Source organism: Candoia aspera, chromosome 2 (assembly GCF_035149785.1).
Source record: "Candoia aspera isolate rCanAsp1 chromosome 2, rCanAsp1.hap2, whole genome shotgun sequence".
NCBI classification, from domain to species: Eukaryota; Metazoa; Chordata; class Lepidosauria; order Squamata; family Boidae; genus Candoia; species Candoia aspera.
Genome location: NC_086154.1, coordinates 16,923,730 through 16,942,118, shown reverse-complemented (window position 1 = coordinate 16,942,118; position 18,389 = coordinate 16,923,730). Strand labels below are relative to the sequence as shown.

Sequence of the window (18,389 nt, the reverse complement as noted above, 5' to 3'; positions counted from 1 at the left end):
TTGAAAGAGAAATCTGGTCTAATTGTAAACATTGAGAACTGGCTAAGGACCCGTGTTTTTCCACTTCAGTTGGTTTCATCTGAAATTCCTTTATCTAGAACAGAACCTTGGTAGCTAAAATGAAGGCAGCTGGGATTCCTTTACCAAGGGGTTGTATGATCGTTGTCAGGCTTTTTTAAGGTCAAAGGGGAGGGGAAAAGAATTACACACACACCAACACACAAAGACGCATCCGTAAGGTATCTTCCACTTTATTATTGTGCATGCTGTTTACCACAGATTTGCTGCTGCTATCTTTTCCCATCTGTATTTCGAAACCATTCTGCCAGAACCCTCACACAAAACCAAACAGGCCTTCTTTCGAAGACAGCCTCCCACTGCTGCTGCTGGATGACTTGGAATTAAAGTTCCCATGATGTACAACCATTGGCCATGCTATATGGCAATCATGAAAGCTGTCCCCTAACAAATAAAGAGGGCGACAGGCTAGCAAAGGCTCTGGGATCAACGGGGATCACGTAGCTAGCAGGTTGATGGCACGTCGCTGCACAGTCAACCCAATTTACCTGGACTCTGAATGTGCAAACAGTTTTTGGCTTCGTTCAATGCCCGTCTCCTAAAGGGGAGATGCATTTGAAGAATAGTGGCTTGAAAGCAGGGGAAGAAGGTTGGTGGGAAGTTTTACACTGAACACACCCTCCCCTGTCTTATTTTGGCTCAGCTGTACCTGTCCATAGGTGCTAGAGATCATACTGAAGAAAGGACAGGACAGGTGATTATGTTTGTGGTGAAGTACTGGAAGACATTCAAATTCCTGCTGAAAGTTACTAGATTTGACTTCTCTGCATCCCTGTCTGTCTTTTTTAATCTGTGGCATTTCCCTGATGATGTAAACACCGTAAGTTATTCGTCTCATCCACAGATAAGATGCCCACCACTCAACTTACCACTGAGGGAGTCTACTTGCATCTGAGGTTACAAAGCTGAAACAACACAGGCAAAAAACTACAAGCTGGGAGATATTGCGCACTAGCCCTTCTGATGCAGTCACAATGCATTCGAACCGCACAACACACTGCCAAAGGACGCCACCAGACGCTTCCTTCTGTAGCTGAATCAACATTGTGGGTTCATCGCTTGTTCTTTCACAGGCCACCTCTGCCAGTTGGCTGCAGCCACAAGTGAACAGCAAAGCGTCAGCAATGCATAGAGGTGGCTTTGAACAATCAGCTTGGAGTGGCAAAGAGAATGATCTCCCTACCGCCTCCTTGGTCTATTCTCACTATGCACTATAGTTTTATTCTGCATCCACTCGACCGGCCAGTAAAAACAGGCTGTCAAGGAGTAGATCATTTCCACTAATTATAGAAGCAAAAGTTAAACATGTATCACAACCCCCTTCAAAGGGAGATTACCTCCCTCCACAGCACACAGAACGGCCGTCTTTTCACTCTCGCCCATTTGACTCAGCCTCGCCCAAGGCCAATGCAATCCGTACAGCTTGTTTCAAACACTAGACTAAGCTTAAGAGGTTTTGTTCCCCCCGCATTTAACTGCAATCCAAAATTTCAGAGCCTGAAGTTTTAGATTACAGAAAAGTACAAGCTCTTTAGAAAGGTCTGCCTTCTCCATAACTTTCCTAGTGTAACATTGCTTTGATAGCATTAGAAGCCTAACATTAAACACTTGGTGTGAAAGCCCTTCCCTTCTGTGATGCTTTGCTGCTTCTGGTTGGGGATGACGTTGCTTGGTAGGCAGGCCACTGATGCCTGCGCTCTTCCCCATTTAGAAGCTGAGTTATAAAAACTCCCTCTACGTAATTCAAGGGCTAAGCATAGCAAAGGAAGATGGGGATTTGGCCATTTTGTCACTCCCAGTCCGTGGGCGGCCGGATGACTAGCGGGGCTGCGTTCTTGCGCCCAGCACGGATCCCTGGATAGAAAAAAGGCCAAAGCTTCTCGGTGAAGGTGTCGGTAAAAGTATACATGTGGGAGTGGTCCGTCACATTGTAGAAGGAAAGCTTGCCAGCCTCGTAGTCCAGGAAGACACCTACTCGCTTAGGCTTGATAGCGACGTGCAGTGGAGTGAATGGGGTTGTGGTGGCCGCATACTTGTCCCCATTGAATAGCCGTACCCGCCAATAGCCCGTCTCCGGTAGAGAGGTCGTCTCCCCTTTACGGCTCACTGAGTCATTACAAACTCCAAGGGCCCAATGAGTCTTCTCGCCCACCTCTACCTCCCAGTAGTGGCGGCCTGAAGTGAAGCCTTCTGTGGCCAGCACACAAGGATAGATGGTAAAACGTCTTGGGCTATCGGGTAGATCTCGCAAGCGCTGCTCCACAAACTTGACGCTCTTGCGGTCCTCAGAGAGCACTAAGTTGGGGTGAGCTGTTTCAGGGTCCAGGGTCAAATCTTCTGCAGGAAAAAAGGACATGTGTTTGTCTCTGTCATTTCTCTCATGGTTAGGCTATTACAGTATATCCCCCCTTCATTTGGTTGGCCTTTTTCCCCCAGCCAATTCAGAATATAGCCTTTGACACTCTCTCAGATATGGTTACTTCTACCAGCTCCCCAGAACTGCCTTCCTCAATAGCAACGTTCAGCAGATTCTTTTTAAACAACGAAATGAGGCTGCGAATATTTTACAAAGTAGCAGCATCCACAACCAGCACATGTGCACTGCAATCTCTAAGCAGGCTTGGAAAGTCTATGGCCCACACAGGTCCTCTAAACCCTTTCTATTTCCAGGCCTGGAGTCTTTCTCCAGCTGAATGCCAGGGACACAAACTCTTTTTTTAACTTTAAATTATTACATCCAAATGTGTTTAAGAAAGTGAGGTTTTGGTCAAACCCAGTGTCCTTAAAGGCTCTACTGCGGCTGCGAGCTAGTTGTATCCCCCTTGTCTCCCAGCCATTTGACTCACAGGTCGACTGCAAGGACCTTTAAGTCCTGCGGTCTCCTCATGAGGAGCAGCTGTCCAGAGTGCAGGTGAACGACCTCTCAGCCTCTCCTTACCCAGAGAGGCTCCGCTGGCCTGGACTTGCCAGCTGGCCCACTGGTCTGTGCCGCAATATCATCTCTGCTTCCTTGGAGAGGTCTTAATTCTCCACAGTCCTCACCCAGAAGCCACTTATTTAGCTTTATAAAAGAACAGCTCTGTGAAAACATCACTTTTCAATTGTCATGCTGCCTACAGCCCTTGGAAGCAGGAAAAAAAAAACAACCCCGCAACCTTCGGAAGCATAAAAGGCTCAGAAAATGTATTTGAAGTATTCGCCTAGTGCAGCAGGCATATCAGTGTGAGGACTCAGAGGGCTGACCTTTGCTGAGGCATGCCCCAGCCAAAAAAAGAGTTTGACTGCATGCTTTGCTTTAGGAATGTCTGAAGAGAACTGCAACACAGACAGGGTGGGGTGCAAGCAAGCACTCCAGTCTATACTCCAGTCCCAGCCCAAAAAGATTCAGCACTTGGGTTTTTGCTTAGAAATGCACTAGGAGGCAGCGCATCTTTAAAGTACCGATAGAATATATTCTGCCAAGTGAATTCCAATTCCAATCCTAGCGGCTATTTTATTTACTAATTAGCAGATATTTTGTTTGCTGCATGCTGTTTCCACGTAGAGTACAAGAGTCCAGGGACCTCACCCTTCCCATACACCCATTCCTGAACTCCAGCCTCCCTCAGCCCTAGATTGTATGGCCATTGGGGAAGGATGATGGGAGTCACATTACCCATTGCTGCTCTAGTCTTCTGTAAAGATCAGCAAAGGATTCATGAGGAGGGTCATGGTCAAACTTTATGTAGTGGGAAGAATACTTAAAAGAGATGTTGCTTACCCTTCCAAGTTTCTCCACAGCCTACTGCCTGCAGAGCTTTGAGAAAACCATGGGTTTTCTGTAACTGGCAGGGTTCATGGGACACACAAAGCCATGGTTTACTTAAGACAACTAGTGACTAAGTCAAATTCACACAACACAGTAAGCTCCAACTAGACAATGTTGAATGGTATCGCCACACTGCTTGCAGAAAGTGGCACTTCTGCATTCCCTTCTCTCATAGTGTAATAGTGTGAAGTCTGTCTGTTTCTAATTCAGATTGCTAAAAAATGGTACAAAGGCCAAGCCTATAAATTGGAAGAGGCTATTCTGTAATTGTGGAAAACTCTGTTGAAAAGCAGCAGCAAGGTATCCATGAAAATGGGCTGCAGATTCCAGAACAAAGGACAAAGTGCAGGTCATCTTTTTTTTTTTTTGTTAGTTAGTTATCTGGCCCAGAACGAGCCAGGAAGAGCACATCCTAATATCATTCTTTATTACTTCTCTCTCTACTTTATGCTTCTCTCTTATTTAGTTACTATTAAAAAGGAACAGGACTCTTCTCAGCTTAACCTAGACCAGGACTGACTGAACTTGGCATTGGAATCCTTACCCTGGTTTGATACACCTACACGGATAAAAGAAAAATCAACGCTTTACTAAGCTTTAGGCATGCAAGGTAAGTAGCAACAGAAAATAAGGGCAGCAATCTTGCCAGATATATCCACAAGTAAACAAACAAAAGATGATTTACAAGATAGGCAAATGTCAGTCTTCCCATTTGGAGAGCAACATGGTTTCTCATGAATTCCCGAAATAATTTTTGCAGGTTGGGGTAAACACACTTCAGTTAATCAACGCCTGATTTTCCTATATTCAACAAATCTCAAGGTGGCATACTCAACAGGTTCTCAGGGGACTGCCAGAAAGCGAGAAAACCAAGATCAGCGTCCTTCAGTATGCTTCCTGTATTTTGTTGTTTTTGTTGTTAGTTGCCGTTGAGTCGTTTACGACTCAGGGTGACCCTGTGTATAACAGAACAAAATGCTGTTTGGTCTTGCGCCATATGCCTGAACTGATGCGTTCGAATTGTGTTGGCAAAGATCACTGAAAACACCATGGGCTGCCAGAAGAACAAACAAACCAGTTTTAGAAGAAATGCAACCAGAATGTTCCCTAGAGGCGAAGATAACTAGGCTTAGACTCTCATACTTTGGGCACATCGTCAGGAAAGACCGATCGCTTGAGGGCCAGCGGAGATGAGGAAGACCCTCAATGCGATGGATTGATACGATCACAGCAACAATGGATGAAAACATTGGGACAGTCAGGCGTATGTTTCCTGTACTAGGTGCCTTCAAACCCGAGTCCTAGCTAATGGTAGTGTGCGCCCTGTTACTCATTCCCTCTTTTTATCAATACCTCCAAGCTGAGGTCTCCTTTCATCTCCAAAGCAAGATAACAGAAACGAAGTCTGGTTAAATATAAACCAGGGAATTTTCTATGTACAGCCATTTATTTAGATGGCTTTTAAAGCAAGTTTCAACAAATTTATGGACAATGACTCCATCAACGGTGGAGACATGAGAGTTAAAGGAAAACTTTGGAGACTTAACACTGAACACTAGAGTGAGGATAAACAACAGGAGCAACAGTTGCCTTTCTGCTGTTTGTGAGATTACAAATACAAAGTGTCCAACCACTAACGAACCAAATTGGTGTGTTAAATTAGGTATTAATTAGGTATCATATAATATGTCAACTCTGCCAATTTTTAAAAAATCAAGCATTACTTTTAGATATTTTAATTAAAAAATTAAACAGTAAAAATCTAGTAAGGTTCTGTATTTTCAAATAAATTTTTGCTTAATTACACTTTTTTCCCCCTTGAGATCCTAGTGCTAATTTGGATGCCCTGGCTCCCATGGGTGCCACGTTACCAATTTCTAGGAGGAAATGAACTATGGTCTGATCCAGCAAGGTAGAGACTGGTTATTTACAGTACCTGTACCTTCAGTTCTGAGTGAATTCAGAAATATAATTATATCATGTTTGGAATGTTCCACACCTAAGATTTTAGGCAAAAGCACTATCCGCATGAGCCAGTTTGGTGTTGTGGTTAAGGCATCAGGCTAGAAACTGGGAGACTGAGAGTTCTAGTCCCGCCTCGGGCATGCAAGCCGGCTGGGTGACCTTGGGCCAGTCCCTCTCGCTCAGCCCAAGAGCCAATCAGGCGTGGTATGAGAGTTCTAGTCCCGCCTCAGGCATGCAAGCCGGCTGGGTGACCTTGGGCCAGTCCCTCTCGCTCAGCCCAAGAGCCAATCAGGCGTGGTATGAGAGTTCTAGTCCCGCCTCGGGCATGCAAGCCGGCTGGGTGACCTTGGGCCAGTCCTTCTCGCTCAGCCCAAGAGCCAATCAGGCGTGGTATGAGAGTTCTAGTCCCGCCTCGGGCATGCAAGCCGGCTGGGTGACCTTGGGCCAGTCCCTCTCGCTCAGCCCAAGAGCCAGTCAGGCGTGGTATGAGAGTTCTAGTCCCGCCTCGGGCATGCAAGCCGGCTGGGTGACCTTGGGCCAGTCCCTCTCGCTCAGCCCAAGAGCCAATCAGGCGTGGTATGAGAGTTCTAGTCCCGCCTCGGGCATGCAAGCCGGCTGGGTGACCTTGGGCCAGTCCCTCTCGCTCAGCCCTAGGAAGGAGGCAATGGCAAACCACTTCCGAAAATCTTGCCAAGAAAACTGCAGGAACTTGTCCAGGCAGTCTCTGAGAATTGGACACAATTGAACGGATTAAAATATACATACATACATACATACATACATATATATCCCTATACCAATACACAGCTTTAGGTAAAACTACCACCTGTCTCATCAGTTTCAACATAACGGCACCTACTGATGCCAACCAATATGACTGGCACCAAAATGGAGTACACTGCAGCACTGACAGATGAACCACTCAGAGAAATAATTATGGGTAAGTAACCAGCTCTTCGTGTGTGATTCACAAATATGATGATTTATAAGTCCTGAACCTAGTACGGGGGTAAGTGCTCAGAAAGGCTGAGGAGAAGACTGTTTTGAAAGCAAAGTCCTTCCTGGAGCTAATAGAGAACCTATAACAGTGTTTCTCAACCGTGGCAACTTTAAGATGGGTGGACTTCAACTCCCAGAATTCCCCAGCCAGCATGGCTGGGGAATTCTGGGAGCTGAAGTCCACCCATCTTAAAGTTGCCACGGTTAAGAAACACTGATCTATAGTGTCTCATAAACATTGAGGACTGAGATCAAGCAGCTCCTTGGCATTAAGGCTGGAAGTGGCATATTTGAGAAAGACAGCCGAAGGTGATACTACGCTGATGGAGTGGCTTCACACTCAGCCAGCCATCTCAGGACAAAGCTTCAGAATTTCAAGAATGCATCTCCAAAAGCACTGGGTGTTTCCTTCTTGCAGAAAGGAAAAAGCTGCTATGAGATGCAATGCAGTGAAGACAAAGGCCTCTGCACATTTAAGTTGTGCTCTAAACTGCGGAATGGGTTAGTGAAATAAGCCAGAACATGGACAGGAGAAAGAAGTTTAGGGAGGTAAGAAATATCTAGCTGAAAGACCCAGCTGGATGGAGGAACAATGCTGGGAGCAGGAATCTTCCCTCACCCTGCAAGGGAAGCAATTGTCACAAGGAAGGCAATTTTCGCCAAGAGGAATGGTAAGAAATGAGTTTTCAGTTCAGAGGGTATCAGTGTAAACACTGCAAGTGCTAAGGACAGACTCCAGGCTACCAACAAAGAAGAGCCTCAACAATCCCTTCGTGAACGGCGTCATTTGAGAAAATGGAAGCATTGTCTACCTGAGGATGGATGTAGAGAAGGTCAGCGCATCAACTTTTAATGAGGAAAAAGAGATTGCAATGCTGGAGACGGCAAAAAATGATGAAGTATCAAGTGACGACATACTGCAAACCCCATGAATTTTTGCCATCTAAAAGTACATCCTTTACAGGTACAGTGTCTCTGTTGTTAGAAAGGCTTCCCAAATGAAATCAAATAGAATTCAGGTCTGAACCTCCATGCCGTGAATTTGAATGACCGCAAATCCAGGTATCTAATTCAGCCCTTACAAAGTCCCAATGGGTCTGGCAGCCTGTAGGACTACAACTGGGCAATTAAGATCCAATCAGTTCCATTTCTATTGCTGCAAATATTCTGATCATGAGGATGAGAGGAAGGATTTGGAGCCTCTTAACCAGCTACAACACTAATGCAAGCACTGAGTTTGTCACAGTGGTAGACAGAACAACACCTGCTGGAGGAACACTGCCAGAAAAGTGTAACTACAATACTGTTTCACTTTCCATCCATATGTTGTAGGTAAGGAATGGCTTAGAGCATCTGCTGGGTATCCAGGAACATTAATCACGTTCTTCATGCATCAGTCCCAAGGTACAGTGAGAGGAGCAATGCAAGGGAGAACTTGGTGTCTCCCTGCTCGGGCATGTAGCAGATTGTCACTGTATTGCCCAACATGGAGTGTTCAATATTGTAATACAGTCCCAAAACATTTAGAACTTAAGTATCACTAGAGGTCTTAGATGGTTGATGTGAAGCATCTTCTCGGTTCTTAACTATGACCCCTTGATTCCTAGAAATAGACAATATGACCACCATTTTATGAGGCAGGCATCTAGAATAAGAGTTAGAGAGGAGAGAGTTTCATCAAAAGTTGTCTCTTACTAAATTGTCCATATATTCCAGGGAGTCACCTACTCTTCTAGGATGTAAAGTGCCATCTGACATCTTCAATATCTGTGCAACCAACAGGAGGTACCAAGCCTGTAAGGGTCACAAATGGAGTCTTGTAGATTGCACTATATGACTCGGGAGTTGTAGGATCACATGAGCAGGAACTGGATTCATGAAACTGGTTCATGAGACCAGTGTAGAGATTGCATCCACTTTGTCTGAAGTCAATCACAGCGATCTTAACGCCAATGAACTTTAGAACCTGAGAGAGAGAGAAGTATGATTTTTTTTTGGAAGTTAACTTTCAGGCTTATGTACTCAAGCAAGGTAAGGGCCATACATACGCCCTATATAATTCTTTTCTGGGTGGTAGTGATCAACAGCCAGTCATTTAAGTATTTGATAACCATCACCTCTCATGTTTGTCGAGATGCCACTATTGCTGCTATAGATATAATAGAAAAGCACAAAGCAACGGTTTAGCTGAAGGAGAGGCATAAGGATTTCTGGTGGCTGAATATGACATTGATGTGGAAACATACACCTATCAGGTCAGAATGATGGATGCAAAGCACTGCCCTTCTTGCAATAGTGGAAAGATAAAATGGAAGATACCATCCTGAATTCACATTCACATCCCTCAGGTCCAGGATGGGCCACAAGTCTTTGTCCTTCTCAGCAGCAGCACCGTAGCTAGAATAAAAATTCTACCAGATCTCGTGGGGAAAGTCTATTGTGTCTTTGAATAGTAGTCTATGCACCTGCCAGAAGAGGGATGATTGACTAGGATGCTGACAGAAGTGGGAATACAAGCTCGGCATGGTAGATATGTTTGACAATGAAGGCTACCCAACCGACTACAGCAATCGCAATCAAGGTGATCAGTTAATGGGCCAAAATCATGGTACGTGTGCCATCTTCCAAAACTGCTGCTTATGAGACTGGAAGGTTTTCCTCCAAGACTAAGTCTGATCCTTGGGGCTGAGGTGCAGTTTCCTTTAATCCATTTACCTGTGAAGGGACTAGAGGAGATGTAGGCATCATTCTTGAGTGGTATACAGCTCCATACTGAGGACAAGAAGCAGGCTGGTTCTGCTGAAGATCCATGAAGTTTCAAGCATGTGCCTCACATCCAGTATGCCCTCTGCTTAAACCTGAATAGCCACACTCCATTAAAGGAAACATTCATGATTTTCTTCTTCCTTTGGTCTGTGAGCATAGCTAGGGATGATGGTCGAGGGCTATAGGTTCAGCTAGAAACTAAGAACTGCAGTAGATGGCATATCTGGCAGTGTAGTTTGTTGCTCTGTATACCTGTAACTATTTGCAACCTGCCTCTGATTGTTAAAGAAAAACAGAGCTGCTTTCCTCCATTTGATAAAATGGTATAAGGCATGCAAAATATAGTAGATCGCGATCCATTAAGGACAAGTTTCCCAATGCTTCCAATGTACTGAACTTCCTCTCCTTCTTAATCCACTGGATCTGAATGTTGTCTGTTCAGTGAACATGACTGCAATGCCTCAACAATGATGGCATGTTGGAAAAAGAACTGACAGCCACCATCCTTGACTTTTGGTATGCTGCAATTTGGTTGCGTTGTCCCATACTACCTGGAAATCCAGATCCTGTAGAGACAAATCAGGTTGTTTGTCATTCAGGGCTTTAAAATGTGAGATTCTTGAGATTCAACAGAAACTTAAGTGCTCTGAAGGTAAGAAAAAGGCTTGGTCTCCAAATTCTGCAGATCAACATAAGAGATCATCTGAGAAGGAATTGGAAGCATAATTTCCCAATCTTCTGACAAATTCTCCAGAAGATGTACTGGTACATTTATCCTTTAAAGATGGAGATTGTGCTTATTTGGAAAGCCTGGTGGTAGAAGAAGCTTCTGCAATAATAATAGTATCTTAACCATCCTGTGGTCAACTCAGTTGTTGTTTTCCAACGACTACATCTGGTGAATAATTATTATGTGTGCGTGTGTAAGTGTGTGCAGAAAACCCTGAATGATGGTGGGTAAAATGAGATTGCATAACCCTGTTCCTAAGAAGTGGCAAATTACAATGATCCAACTAATGCTAAAATTCGTGGTTTTATAAAATGTGTATGTTGGAAGAGCCACAGCTCATTCTGAGACTGATCAGTATCTATCAACCTCCAACTCATGATCTGTGTGTAAAATGATACACCTTGTACTGGAATACTCCTACATCCATAAACATCGATCTCAATGAGATAACCCAGATATTTCACCTGATATCTGGGGATCTTAGAGAGATCCTCTGGGATCAAGAAAAAAGTAACTTATATAGGACTACTTTGATCCCAAGAACAGAAGGGACTGCTTTAAAATCTCCCAAGATAGATTTCTCTCAATTCAACTGGTATGAAGAGGGTCTAGTTCTAAAAGCTGGATCATGGGACTCCTGAGGTGGAAACATACCCAAAACCCTGTAAGGAGGAGCTAACAACACTAATGCCTTCTTGGCTGCTCTGAGAATTAAACCTGCTGGAATGGAGTGATACACTCTACTTCTTTTTCATGGCTCCATTTCAAAATAGTCTTTGTTTGGAGAATGCTTCTGAAACTGTGGCTTGAGTTCAGTAGACAGTGGGGGAATTTTTTGGGAAGCCCAATCCTGTGGTATGCATTAAGACCAATTACAATGATACTAAACATTGTTTCTCTGTTCTTGGTGCTGATGAAGCCACTGGAAAAAGTAATGGTTTTGTCAAGATCTACAACTGCCAACCAGTCCATGCCTCTAAGCCTCTAAATCCACCATTTTGAAGGCATACTCAAATTCTCAAAGCTGTAAGAATCAGTTTCTACTCATCTGACATGTAAGCAGATCTCTATGAAGTAGTCTGAGCCCAAATAAAGGAAGTATGGGAACTTCCCTCAAAAGGATATTATATTATATTATATTATATTATATTATATTATATTATATTATATTATATTATATTATATTATATTATATTATATTATATTATATTTATATTATTTCTAGCATCAACAAAATGATATTTTTGATACTTTTAGACTACAGTCAGGACCAGAAATATTGGAACAAGGATAACTGTTTTGGCATTTGGCCTCTGTACACCACCACGCTGAAGTTGAAAGGAAACATACCCAGATGGGAGCGAAGTCAGGACTTCCAGCTGTTATTCAAGGGGGTTGACAAAAGTGGGGCACTAACCATTCAGGAAGTACAGCCAGTGGCATACACACACCCCAGTTGTTGGTGGCTCATAAGTAATGGAACGAATGGCTGACAAGCAGCTGCATGGCCAGGGATGGCCTGTTTCCTGGGTACCCCATGACCAAGCAAGCAGAAAAAAGGCCTGGAGGTGGTTCTGAGTGTTACATTTGCATTTGGTAGCTGTTCACTGGAACTCTCAACATGAGGTCCAAAGAGGTGTCCATGCGAGTGAAGGAGGCCATCATTAGGCTGAGAAAACAAAGTAAACCCATCAGAGAGATAGCAAAAACATTGGGAGTGGCCAATACAACCATTTGGAACATCCTGAAAAAGAAGGAATTAACTGGCAAGCTCGGCAACAGCAAAAGGCCTGGAAGACAACTAAAGTGGATGACCACAGAATTCTGCTCATGGTGAAGAGGAACCCTTTCGCAACATCTAGCCAGGTCAAGAATGCTCTTGAGGAGGTAGGCATGTCATTGTCAACATCTAGAGTTGACAAAGACAAGAGACAGCTTTATGAATGAAAATACAGAGGCTTCACAACAAGGTGCAAGCCACTGGTAATGCTGAAGAACAGAAAGGCCAGATTGCCAGCAAACACCTAAAAAAGCCTGCCCAGTTCTGGAACAAGATTCTTTGGACTGATGAAACCAAGATTAACTTGCACCAGAATGATGGGAAGAGAAAAGTACAGAAAAGGAAAGGAACAGCTCATGATCCAAAGCATACCACATCATCTGTCAGGCATGGTGGAGGCAGTGTTATGGCATGGGCATGTATGGCTTCCAATGGAACCGGGTCACTGGTGTTTATTGATGACCTGACTGCTGATAAAAGCAGCAGGATGAATTCTGAAGTGTATAGGGCTATACTTTCTGCTCAGTTTCAGCCAAATGCTGCCAAACTGATAGGATGCCGCTTCATATTGCAGATGGATAATGACCTAAAACATACAGCAAAAGCTACCCAAGAGTTTCTCAAGGCAAAGAAGTGGGATGTTCTTCAATGGCCAAGTCAGTCTCGTGATCTCAGTGCAACAGAGCATGCTTTTCACTTAACTGAAGACAAGACTGAAGGCAGAAAGACCCACAAACAAGCAACAGCTGAAGGCAGCTGCAGTAAAGGCCTGGCAAAGCATCTCGAGGGAGGAAACTCAGCATTTGGTCATGTCCATGGGTTCCAGACTTCAGGCAGTCATTGACTTGAAAGGATTTTCATCCAGGTATTAAAGGCAATTAGAGGGAGAAAATGTAGAAGCAGTGGAAGACTTTGTATTTCTAGGTGCGAAGATTACTGCAGATGCTGACTGCAGTCAGGAAATCAGAAGACGCTTAATCCTTGGGAGAAGAGCAATGACCAATCTCGATAAAATAGTTAAGAGCAGAGACATCACACTGACAACAAAGGCCCGCATAGTTAAAGCAATGGTGTTCCCTGTAGTAACATATGGCTGTGAGAGCTGGACCATAAGGAAGGCTGAGCGAAGGAAGATCGATGCTTTGGAACTGTGGTGTTGGAGGAAAATTCTGAGAGTGCCTTGGGCTGCAAGAAGATCAAACCAGTCCATCCTCCAGGAAGTAAAGCCAGACTGCTCATTTGAGGGAATGATATTAAAGGCAAAACTGAAATACTTTGGCCACATCATGAGAAGACAGGACACCCTGGAGAAGATGCTGATGCTAGGGAGAGTGGAGGGCAAAAGGAAGAGGGGCCGACCAAGGGCAAGATGGATGTATGATATTCTAGACGGACTCATCCCTGGGGGAGCTGGGGGTGTTAACGACCGACAGGAAGCTCTGGTGTGGGCTGGTCCGTGAAGTCACAAACAGTCGGAAGCGACTGAATAAACAACAACATTAAAGGCGATCCTTATGTTGGTAATGATGTTGGTTTGTTCCATTACTTATGAGCCACCAATGATGTGTGTGTGTGTATGCCACTGGCTGTACTTCCTGAATGGTTAGTGCTGCACTTTTGTCAAACCCCTTGAATTACAGCTGAAAGTCCTGACTTCGCTCCCATCTGGGTGTGTTTCCTTTCAACTTCAGCGTGGTGCTGTACAGAGGCCAAATGCCAAAACAGTTATCCTTGTTCCAGTATTTCTGGTCCTGACTGCATTTCACAGCACCGTATGACAGATCATTAGAGGCACTGGAAGACCCAAGGACTGTGAGTCTCCCTTAGGCATGAAAAACCAACTAGGTGACTTTGGGCCAGCCCCCCTCTCTCAGTTCAACCAACCTCACAGCACCTTGTGGGGAAAATAGGAGGTGGGAGCAGTAGGTATGTATGCCGCCTTGAGCTGACAAAAATAAAGGTGGGATAAAAATTAAATAAAATACAGGTAGTCCTCACTTAATGACCACAATTGAGACAGGAATTTCGGTTGCTAAGCAAAGCTGTCATTAAACAAATCCCACCCAATGTTATGACCTTTTTGCGGCAGTCATTAAATGAATTGCCATAGTCATTAAGTGAACTGTGTGGTTTTTAAGCAAATCATGCAGTTCCCCATTGATTTTGTTTGCTGGAAGCTGGCTGGGAAGGTTGAAAATGGTGATCGCATCACTGGAGGACGCTGCGACAGTTGTAAGTGCGAACCGGCGGCCAAGCACTCAAATTGTGATCATGTGACCGCGGGGATGCTGTGATGGTTGTAAGTGTGAGGACCGGTCACAAGTCATTTTTTTCTGCACCGTTGTAAGTCAGAACCATCACTAAACAAATGGTCATTAAGTGACCTGTAAGCACTAATCATCACTGAAATTCTTAATTTAAAATGGCAATATTCTTGTGAAGAATATTGACAACTTTTCTGATCAATGCTGTTTGCCCCAAAGCATATCCCAAGGGAGACAGCAAGGACGCACTTACAGACCTGAAATATTACTTGGCATGGCACCAAGGCATATTTTTTGTTTTTATGTGGTTTTAAGATAAATGGAAATATAACTCTCCTCTGCTTAGGAAATGAGGTCATCTTGTCAGCAAGGTACCCTTTCTTCCTTTGCCAAGCCTCAAATTATGTTTTTCCACGTTTAAGAACAGGCAACTCCACCAAATGCTCCCCCTATTTTTTTTTTCTGAACGCTATCTTAACTCTCCATGCCAGTATGTTTCTAGGATCTTTTCTGGGGCCGTGTATGTGCACATATAGACAAAAGTATGTGCATTCAAACCCAGTCCACCAAACTCATCCTGAACATAAAATGTCCCTGGCGTCTGAATGAACCACCTGACCCATGACCGAGAGAGGCTTGTCCTGGAAGCCATAATTAGTTCATTTCAACACCTAGCATAGCAACACCTGCCTCACCTATTAGAAAATGCAATGCTCAGATTCTGCAACGCAAAGCACCAGCACCTCTGGACCCACAAGCTTTCTTAGAAAACTGATGGGTTTTGCTTGGAAATGTGCTGCATTCTCCAGAAAAATAACAAAAATAAACACTGGGTATAGGAAATGTACCCCACAGGAGTAGCTGGAGGCAACAGGCAGCCTTCTAGGAAATGAGCACCATGTAGTGGTTTAAATGCCCATGATGGTTATTTGGTGAATGGTAAATCCCTCTAGTAGCCATCCTGCAAGACCTGTCAGAATTCCAGATGTGGTCACCAAAAAGACAGGATGCCTAGGCTAATCTTTCTTTCTCAAAACTCTTTCCACCCACCTGGAAAAATATGGGATGCAGCTTCATACTGACTCACCTGTGAGCCTCTTAATAATTTTGCGCAGGACAAAGTACTGTCTTGGAAAATTGTAGAAATTTTTTTCCAGCTCAACGGAGACCTGACTTGACTCGTGGGCCTGTGCCACTTCACACCTGTGTGGAAAGGAACAGAGCAAGCTGGGTAAAATCCAGTCAATCACAACTCTCAGAGTGCCCCCCTTTTTTTCATTTCAAGGAATACGAAAACTAGACCACATCTGCCTCCAAGAAGATGCAGTGGCAGAGGTCAATAGCTTCGAGGAACCTACCGCTTTTGAACTTTTTGCTTATAACTGAAAAAAATGAAGTTCTGATTTTGGGTTTTGATGATTAGGTTGTCATAGTTTATAGAAATAATTAGAGGAAGTGGTTAATGTATTATGTATTTGTATCTGTGCAGGAAACGGTCAGAAGTCACTTCTTTTGCATTTCCTTCTATTTATTTCTGCACCTTTTTTAGTTTATCTTTTTTCTTTTAGTCTTTCTTCGGTCTTTTTCTATACTTTTGTATTTTACTTATATTCTGAAACATTAATAAAGTTGTTTTTTTAAAAAAATAGCTTTGAGGAACCTGAGCACAACACTGAGTTCCTAGTAGGTTTATCTTGCTGTTAAGTTTGAAATACAAGGTGTGCAGCTAAGGGGAATGCACAACCGAGATGAGAGCAGGTGAGCCTCTGCTGATGTTAGGAAAATATAGAAAAAATTCTAAGGGGTATAAAGATGAAAGAGGATGGACGAATGAGATCTCCAAGGAGAAAAAATATTTCACAGCAAATTAAACTCCTACAGCATCAACTCTCAACAGTGAGAGAGACGGAAATAAAATTGAATTTTGTTAAACAGAGGAACTTTGAGTCACCAAATAAATCAGGGAAATGGATGACTTATAGACTGAAAAAGGAGAGGGAAAAGAAAATGGTATTAAAATTACAAAATGAGGAAACTATGGTGACCGATAATGTAAGTACTCAAAGAAAATTTCATCAGTACTATACAATGCTGTATGAGAGAGAAGAAATTTCATCGGCAAGGTCCGATGGATATTTAAAGAAACAAAACCTACCAAAGATAACAGATGCCCAGAGACAAACAGTGAATGGACCAATAACAATAAGGGAAATGTGTGATGTTATAAAGAAGATGAATAAAGGCAGAGCTCTGGTCCAGATGGATTACTGGCTTCTTATAAATATTTTGAAGATGAGCTTTTATTACCTTTACAAAAAACGAACTCCATTTTAGATAATGAAAAGATATCAGATCGTTGAACAGGGACACATACAGGTAGTCCTCGACTTACGACCATTCATTCAGCAACCATTCAAAGTTACGATGGTGCTGAAAAAATGGACTTATGACTGGTCCCAAAAGTTATGGCTGTTGCAGTGCTCCCACAGTCACATAATCAAAATTTGGGTGCTTGGCAGCCCAGCCGCACTTAGGACCGCAGGGGCACTTCAACTACCCCCACCCGCCTATCTCCCCCCTATCTCTGCCCTTTTGGCCACCCTGCACCCTGCCTTGCATGGCGGCAGGCGGCCTCAGAACCATGCGGCTCAAGGGCTTCTTGGCGTGCCACAGCTCGGGGGCTGCAAGAAGCCCCTGAGCTGCAGTGCAGCGCAAAGCTGCCCCTGGAAGCCTCACCTGCCCCAGCCCACCCCAGCAGCGCAATGCCAAGTCACAGCACCCAGGAAGCCCCAGGAAGCCGCAACACCCAGGAAGCTGCCTTAATATTTCTTGATGCAGAGAAAGCTTTTGATAATTTAAAATGGACTCTTCTGTTTAAAATTTTAGAAGATATGGATTTTGGAGAGAATTTTATTTCAAGGGTGAAATTGATATATACTTCACAAAGGGCACAAATAATTGTGAATGGGGAATTGACCAAGCCCTCTGAGATACAGAAAGGAACAAGGCAGGGATGCCCACCTTCCCCACTGTTACTGATTCTGGCTCTTGAATAGAGACGTAAGACAAGATGAGAGAATTGCTGGAGTACAAGTTAAGAAAGAAGTTTATCAACTAACGGCATTTGCTGATGATTTGGTTTTAATTTTGGAGAACCCTTTCGGAGGGATAGATGTACTAGTGGAAACACTAAAAGAATTTGGTGCATTGGCTGGATTTAAAATTAATAAGGAAAAAAGATGCTGACAAAGGATATGAATGCAAGACCAAAAACAATTTTCTTTGAAAACTGGTTTTGAGATTGAACAAAAAGTGAAATATGTGGGTACTATCATAACTAACATGAATTGTATGTTATTTCAAAATAACTATGTTAAAAGTATGGAATGAAATTAAGAACGATTTATTAAGATGGGAAAAATTACAATTGTCATTGTTGGGAAGAATTTCTGTGTTAAAAATGAATGTGTTACCTAGAATGTTGTTCTTATTTCAGATAAATACATTTGTTGGCCTCAGTCCAAGAAGCTTTTTATAGGAAAGAAACAGCAGGCAAAGACAAATGGTTAACATATAAAGACCTGCTACTACAGGAAAATGGGGAGGTTAAGATAAAATCAGGAGAACAATTGACTGCAGAGGGATTTAGTTTTCAATGCTTCTCATATGCACAATTAAGCGAAAGATTTAATATAGATAAAAGTACCAGGAACAGAATATGATAAAATGGAATTTGAAAATGAATTATGTACAAATGATGAATATGTGATTGTTAACAAGTTTAAACTTTTGTTGAGATTTGAAATGGAGGAAGAGCAAGTAAAAGAATGTATGGTAAAATGGGCCAAGAGTTTTGGTTATAATATCCAAATGGATCAATGGGAGAGAATGTGGTTAAAAGGTCTGAAATTCACAAATTAAATTGTCTTACAATTTAAAAGAAAACTTTTTAAAAATGATGTACCATTGGTATATGACAGCAGAGAAATTGTCTAAGAT

General features: G+C 43.2%; 1 protein-coding gene across 2 annotated transcripts in view; it reads right to left on the bottom strand.

Moving 5' to 3' along the window:
* Positions 1–235: 235 nt before the first annotated feature.
* Positions 236–18,389, bottom strand: part of TRIM39 (tripartite motif containing 39) — a 31,520-nt gene continuing 13,366 nt past the window's right edge. For both annotated transcript variants that reach the window (XM_063291342.1, XM_063291343.1), the window contains 2 exons: positions 15,478–15,593; positions 236–2,415 (listed from right to left, as the gene is read on the bottom strand). In XM_063291342.1, coding sequence (XP_063147412.1) covers positions 1,868–2,415; positions 15,478–15,593 — 664 coding nt within the window. In that variant the 3' untranslated portion in view covers positions 236–1,867. The remainder of the gene's footprint in view (positions 2,416–15,477; positions 15,594–18,389) is intronic.